This window comes from Rosa chinensis, chromosome 5 (assembly GCF_002994745.2).
Source record: "Rosa chinensis cultivar Old Blush chromosome 5, RchiOBHm-V2, whole genome shotgun sequence".
Taxonomy (NCBI): domain Eukaryota; kingdom Viridiplantae; phylum Streptophyta; class Magnoliopsida; order Rosales; family Rosaceae; genus Rosa; species Rosa chinensis.
The window spans coordinates 52,167,722-52,175,398 of record NC_037092.1 but is presented as its reverse complement, the minus strand read 5'-3'; the positions used below and the strand labels follow the sequence as shown (position 1 = coordinate 52,175,398).

At 36.8% G+C, this 7,677-nt stretch overlaps 1 protein-coding gene across 1 annotated transcript; it reads right to left on the bottom strand.

Moving 5' to 3' along the window:
• Positions 1-2,124: 2,124 nt before the first annotated feature.
• On the bottom strand, positions 2,125-7,162 carry LOC112165645. The gene is made up of 8 exons (XM_024302250.2): positions 6,876-7,162; positions 6,602-6,671; positions 6,431-6,521; positions 6,299-6,360; positions 4,547-4,854; positions 4,431-4,479; positions 4,220-4,345; positions 2,125-2,725 (listed from the first exon to the last, which is right to left on the bottom strand). The coding sequence occupies exons 1-8, from the start codon at positions 6,921-6,923 to the stop codon at positions 2,538-2,540; spliced, it is 942 nt and encodes a 313-aa protein (XP_024158018.1). The 5' UTR covers positions 6,924-7,162; the 3' UTR covers positions 2,125-2,537.
• Between the last annotated feature and the right edge of the window lie 515 nt (positions 7,163-7,677).

Genomic DNA, 7,677 nt, shown 5'->3' with positions numbered 1-7,677 from the left:
TGAGCAAGAGTTTACTTCATTGGCCTACCACGTACCAGAATGGATACGTAGTGAGCAAAATAAGATTTGCAGTTCCGTCATCGAACTTGGAGGTCAGTACAAAGCTATGTTAAGCACACCATACCGGATTTTTAGAGAGGCAGTCTCCTTTTCCATGGACATCGAGTCATCGTCATCTTCTAGTTTTCACACTAAGGATTCTGGCGGCCCTAGCTAAGGTCTGTCAAAGAGGGCTGCTTCCACTTCTGGATCGTGATCTTCAGGAGATAGTAGGCATGTCAATTCGGATTTGACCTCCCTTTCGTACTTTCGAGGACTTCACATGGAGGTAGTCAGTCAGCGGAGTGGCAATTCAGTGATGGCACTAGTCAGCATAGTGGTACCTCAGGGAGATTTCATACTTGGAGAAATCGCCCCCAGCGTCAGGTTAGTGGTGTGACTTGCTATCAGTGTGGACAGTAGGGTCATTACAGGAGGAATTGCCCTATGTTGACTCTAGGTGTCATGCAAGACACCGGTCAGGGTTCCAATCAGGCATTGGTTGGTACATCCAGCGGTACCCATGCTAGTTCTGCCAAGGGTGTCACTCAACGAGGTAATGGTCGCCGTGAACGTCCAGCGACTCAAACAAGACTTCATGCCATGTTTCAGCAGGAGGATCACGTTCCTCGAGATACTCCCGACGGTACGATATTCTTTCCCTTGAGTTATTTTCTTATATTGTTTCACCAGGGGACGCGTATCTAATAGAGTTGGTTTAGTTAAGCCTTTAGTCGTTCGTGTGAATTTCGAGGACGAAATTTTTATAAGGAGGGGAGATTGTAATGTCCCATATCTCAATTTACCGTCTAATTTACTTGTTTAGCCACTTAAAGTATCGAAACAAAGTAAAACAAAGTAGTTGTCCTTTAACGTCCAAATGACTAGTAAACGGGTAAATTAGACGGTAAATTTGAATTTATACTACTTACTATTTACAGTAACTTTCGTATTTCGCTTATAACTTTCGTATACGAACTCCGATTTTTACGTATCACATATGTACGCGCTTGGTTTAACGTCCTTTACAACATTCATGAAGGAAATTTTCTCAAATTTTGATCCGAACAAAAAGTCAACTTTTAGGGCCACTAAAAGTATCAAAACAAAGTAAAAAAGTGAAAATAGTTGTCGTTTACCATCCAAATTACTAGTAAACGAGTAAATTGAGATACGGAACGTTACACTAAGACAAAAGGCAAGTTTTGATCAAAGTTGCTTCGAGACGAACATCACCTTTTGTCTAGTATTGTGAAAAATCAGTTTGCATCCAATCTAAAACGATTTTTGCGGGTTCTAGCAAACTTTGAAGAGATGCTACAAGACTCAAACAAGTAACAAAATAAGGCAAAAAAAAATGAAACTATTTTCAATTTCAGCCAGCAAAATTGAAAATTTTTGTTACTCCAAAGTAATAAAAAAAATGTAATACAAATAAATGATTGACCCGATTAAAAGTTAACCTAATCATTAAAGATTGTCTCTGCAAAAGTTCACTTTGAATATATAGAATTGTGATCAATCAAATATTACAAAGCCCAGGTATCTATTACCGGTTAGAACTGGACCATAACGGAATTTCAGTCTACTTCTTCTTCCAAGTGCGAATAGAAATAGTTTGCTCATTCATTTGCATTTCACAAATGAATAGTTGTGAAAGTTATTGTTTGGTGATCAACCGGCATTTGTTTGATGTAATTGAATGAATAAACAAATTCTGTTTCCCATGGTCTTTGAGACTTGCATTAAGTTTTAACCCGTTAGATCATAGATTAAACTGCCGAACGTGTAACAAGAAAAAATGAACACGCATGTCTATACTGGTTTCGACCTCAATTTTTCTCTTAAGAAATTAGAGTTGCTGCTCTTTTTGGATGCAATCTTCAACGAAGATTAATAATTAGAAAACCATTTCCGACTATATCTATTCAAATGATGATCTACTTGTTAGCCTAATGTTTATTAGAGCCAAAACAATGAATTAGTAAATTCGAGTTGTTGAACTTGTTAGATAAGTAAAGGCAACACATAACAGTAAGATAAGAGTAGATTATAAGGTTTGAACTTCGAGCAAAGAAAACAATCTAAGACACAATGAGGTGGTACTTGAGTGGTGAGTATGCCATCATAAGTTTCAGAAGAGCAACAACACGTAAAATGAATGACAAATTACGATACATTGGATGTGTCGAGGTTAACACATAAGTAGGGAACTTTGCTTGGTTCAAAGCTCTGCTTAGCCAAGACATCAGCTGCAGCATCTACAGAAATGCCTTGGATGCCTCATAAAAAAAAAAAATTCAAAAACTAAACCCCATCAGTTTCCATGACAAAAGGAGATCTTTTACTTTACAAGTGCTGCACAGATGGTGACACACTGTTAAATAAGCAGGGTGATTAAATGTTGGCAGCTCACTGTCACATTAGTTACTGTACGAGAACAACTAGAGAACTTCACCGCCAGATTGTACACAAAAAACTGGGATATAGGGAACTAACTAGGACATCTTAACAACACGGGATACCCTTTCAAAGAAGATAGGGCACATGGTTGTGCTAAACATAAGCTCATCAGTCATCCACTCCGGCGCTACCCTCTCAAAAGTCCCCAAGGATAAACAACGGTACACTAGTTCTGGCCTTTCCCCTGTAGCTCTGTTCACCCATGTCAGAGTGAAGGAGTAACCTGTTACAGTGATATATAGTCATCAGCAGCTTTTAAATGCAGAAACTGACTCTTGAGACGCTTACAATCCATTTAAATTGAAACAATTAGATAGAAACAGGAAAAGTATAGAAAAGAATATTTGATAATTTCCATAATCAATCAACTATCAAGATCAACATCCCTGAAGTTTAACTCCCAGCTCTATAAGTCCTAACAGTTGATTAAGTTTGCATACTTGTTTTTAGTAACTAAGCCTTGAGCCAAGCAACTAACACAGAGTTCAGATCAATCTCAAGCCCAATTGAAATTTGAAATGACAAGATGATGCAAATGCTAGAGAGGACTCTAACTTCTTTTCCTTTTTACTTTTAAGAGTGTGAGTTCTGATTTTGATAGCGTAGGAACATTCCTGAATAACTACCACAGTACAATTATAGTGTTTAACAGGATATAACAGTTTAGCCAGAGTAATATGCTTTAAACCACCCAACTCAAAACCAATACATGTCATATTGCCTAAAGATTCAAAACGAGGTAGCAAACAAGATTAACTCAGGTAGTACAGATGAGTCAATTTAAAAGAGCAATAGAATTATCTTGCTAAAGTCTTCTTCTTAATGTCATTGATTGCACTGTCAGTCAGTCTTAGAGGATCACTGTTAGTCAGTCTTAGAGGATAAGGGATGTACCTCCTACCATAGACTACTTATTACAACACTGTTATTGAACTGTTGTTTGGTTTACATTAATAAAATTCATGTGTTCAGTATTCCCACCCAATTACAGAAAAAAACAAATTAGTTCTTGGAGAAATTGAACTTACCATCTGTCAAAAGAAACAACAGAAATTGACCATCACAGATAATACATTATTCTTGTTTTGCGTTTTTTTTTTTTTCAATTTGAAGAATAGAGTATCTAGTCCACAGAACTAATTATTAAGGGCAACTTGCAGCTACACCACCTAAACCCTCGCATCCTCACCTGAATTGCAGTTACCAACTCATAAGAAAATATGCCCCCAAAGAATTCTTTCCATGTGTCAAAGGTGGTCCCTCCGGCCCACTCCCTTGAGCTTTTTGCTACTCTCTTCTTCCTTTCTTTTTTCTTCTTGCAGGCTTACTCTCTCAAACTCTCCCATTCGCCGACTCTCTCACACTCTCATCTCTCTTATATCTAATTAAGGCCTGAATCTCTTTCAGGCTAGGTTTCATAACTTGCATTATGAGCAAACCAAGCCTGAATAGTCAACAAATGGCTTGGGTCATTAGCAGCTGGCTCAACTCCAACACTGTCCATGCTGCTTTTGAGAAGTGCTAACTAAACATTGGTCATTACCGATTCATGATTCACTCCTCTAAGAGACCCTTTTGATATAATGTCATTCTCTTAAAACTGAAAGAATTTTGGAGCTTATTATAAGAGTAATACGATATAAAAAGAACAAAAAATAACAGAATGCTAACAGAGCATCACAGAAACAAAGAGTTCTTTTCATATTCTAAGAATTACCGCTTGATTGATGCACTGCTGAAATGCATGTTTCTTCAGTTTGATCAACAATGGAGAACTTTAAGCCCCACACGTACTCATTAAGCTCTTGAAACAGGCAGTTAGATGTGACAGCCACACTGCCACCTAGAAACCAAGTATACCACGCATTAAATCATGCAATACCATATGAACAAGGAAAATGACATGATCTTCAATTCCAGACACATACCTGATCCTTCAAGATTTCTACAGCACTGTGGCTGAAAGTTTACATTGGTCTGTGAAAGTGAAGACAATAAGTATCTGCTCCAGATATTTAAATATATGGGAAATCATCAAAAATACCTTATGAGAACCAACAAGAGATTCCCCATGCACAGCTTCCTTGTGCAAGTCCTTTGCAGATTTTCTTGGTATGGCACTATCATCATGGCTTCTAAAAGGCATATTGATGTCCCCTGTCTCCACCCCAGAATGCCTCTTACGTTTATTTGTATCTCTTCTCTTTGAGCTACTGCCTGGTTCTCCTGATACTTCACCGCCACCAGACATACATAATTCCTCATTGTCTGTGTTGCTATCGTTCCTTCTGCTAAAGGTTTCCGCCTGTAGCATCTTTTGGAGCTTTGTTACTTCTTCAGAAAGCTCTTTATCTGTCGTAAATTTGAGCCACAAATAGACAGATAGGTGTTAACAATTCATGTGAAAGCTCAGGAGAAACAAACTACAGAAGTTCTTAAATGTACCACAATGTTAAACTGCTGATAAATGTGAATACTATTACCAAAAGTAATTCATAGTGACAAAAACTGGACACAGAAGAGTATTCACAAAATAATAAATCACTTGGTCTCAAGAAAGAACAAAAATGACATGTCCTCTATGCGTGTATCTATTGAAGACAGTCTGACTTATTTTAACTTTTTCTGGAATTTTCTCAACAACTAGATTGAAATTTAAGGAAGACATGTTATGTATTCAATTTGAAAACAGTATAAAAATGTTCACATCATTACAAAACAAAATAAAATGCATAAACATTCTCAAACCATAATGCTTTCTTCAAGCAATCTGAATGCTTCACTGAATCCCCAAAATCATGTTTAGCAAGGTCATGCAAGTTTAACAGATATTGAACATACCAAAGAGTTTTCCTTTTGTGTCTTATTAGGGGAATATTTTTCCTTTTTACTTTGCATTTTGGGAACAAAACAAAAAACAAAAGAAGAAAGATAATTCATGCAGACCTTAATGCTTTTGTCACACATAGCATGCATTTATATAAACATTATAAATGAGTCAATTAAGTAAACAGACAGGAAGTGAAAATCTGGCAATAATTGGCTTATTTCTCAGTAGACTAGACAGTCCAGTAAGGTTGTTAGGTTTACTGTGGAACTTTCAATTCTTCATCATAGCCTCCTAATGAATCAAAGAAGACATAATATAATATAATGTGATGAAGTGAACCAAAGCTGTAGGAAGCCCTAGCAGTTCAAATCTATCCAATTCCATATCTTCCACATTTCATATAAATCCAACATCCTCTACTATCTCATTTCTATGAACCTTTTCAGGGCCATTCAATTATTCGTTTCTATAGAAACAAGTGAATGACATAAAGGGTCGTCAGAATAAAACGAACTATTTTTTCTAACCAGAAGATGTTGGTCCTGTAACACAGATTTACTAGATGCCTGTTGTAATAACTTGATATCTTTCTCTTCCATTTCATATTAAGGTCTATCGTTGCTTGCTATGAAACAAATTCTAAGACAGCAGAACTTAATTATAAAAGAAAAAACCCTCATTCAGCAGAGCTTAGTCTTCCATCTAAAGTAAATCCAGGTTCATGGTAGCCCAGATATCTTGTAGTAAATTGCAAGTTGCAACTTCAACAATGACTTGTGCACAAACACTCCACACGTTCAATAATATTGACCATTTTTACTATTCCTTTAGTGCGCTTTTATTTTAGTTCCAATCAGAATAATAGGGATATACAAAATCAGCCTTCATTAACATTCCAAAACCTTTAGTTAGCTTTTGTTTTAGTTCCAATCAGAATAACAATCAAATAGACAGAGGACTACTTACTTTTCCTGTTTTCTTCCATTAAAAGCTTCTGGTACTCGGTACATTGTTCATCTTTTGCGGACCTGCAATTTAAGTTGTTTAGGATACATTAAATTTGACCAAGGAATGCCACTGGAACTTAGAATTGCATACCTGAGAGAAGCCACTTCACTTCTAAGGTCATTAAGCTGCGAATGCAACTGCTCATTTTCACTTTTCACATGTTGAATGTACTCCTCCGCAACTGAAAAAAGAGAAAATAAACAACAAAGTGTGTGGCATTCATGGCATAAAACTAATAGAAAACACAAATTCTACTCATACCTTGGATATAGTTCAAAAACTTGTCTTCTTGATCTTTATTTTGTTGATCCAATTCGGAAAACTTTTTGGTCTGACATATCATAACAACACTCACAATTAGAAATGCAAAGCCCATGCCACAATAGATGCAAAATCTAAAGGTCTGTCAAGTATAGGTTTCTGTGTAGACGACCAAAGGAAGCTCATAATTCAAAAATACAGAAGCAAATTCAAAACTTTGTCCAAAAAATAGCGAAAAGAAGAAGCATAAAGAAAGAAAGAAATTATGGAAGACCTTAATTTTGGAGTACTTGTCGTAGAGCTTTGAATAGAGAGCATCCATCTGCGAACGAAAAGAGTGAGGGCTTTTCAGATTAGGTGTTAAAACGAAAGGGAATCCTAGTGTGGATAGTGAGAGAAGCCCTCGGAATCGCTGAAAGGTGGAAAACCTAACCCTAAATAGCTCTAGTTGGTAACTATGGAGGAGGGAGGAGGAGGGGGAAGACGGAGACGGAGACGGAGACGGAGAGAGCGCACTTGTTCTGATTCAAATTTCAGCGACAGGATTTCTCCTCCATTCAAATATTGAACACTGCCACGTCATTGCAATACCAAGCCGTCTAATTTTCTTTTTCTTTTTCTTTTTCTTATTCTTTTTCGTCGCCAATAAAGCAACTAGATTTTTTATTCAAAAAAAAAAAAAACAACTAGATAAGTTTTTGTCCATTTACCCTATTTGTAGAGATTTTTTTTCCAGTTACCCCACTAAGTTTTTTTAATTCTCTCTTACCCAAAACACTCTAAGAATGTCTTCCCTAATACCCCATTAAGATTTTTTTTTTGTTTTTTAATTTTTTAATACAATTTTACCCTCACCCCTTTGAAACTTAGAGAGAAAAAAAAAATGGAAGAGAGAGAAATCATAGGAGACTTCGCCGGAGTCACGTCACCGGCCGCCACCCACCGGACTTTTACCGGAAATGTTTATTGCCTCCAATAGACATCTATTACCCCCCAATAGAGGGGCAATATACCTCTATTGCCCCCCAATAGATTTTCGATTGCCAGAATGAGAACTAATCTTCCTAAAATTAGAC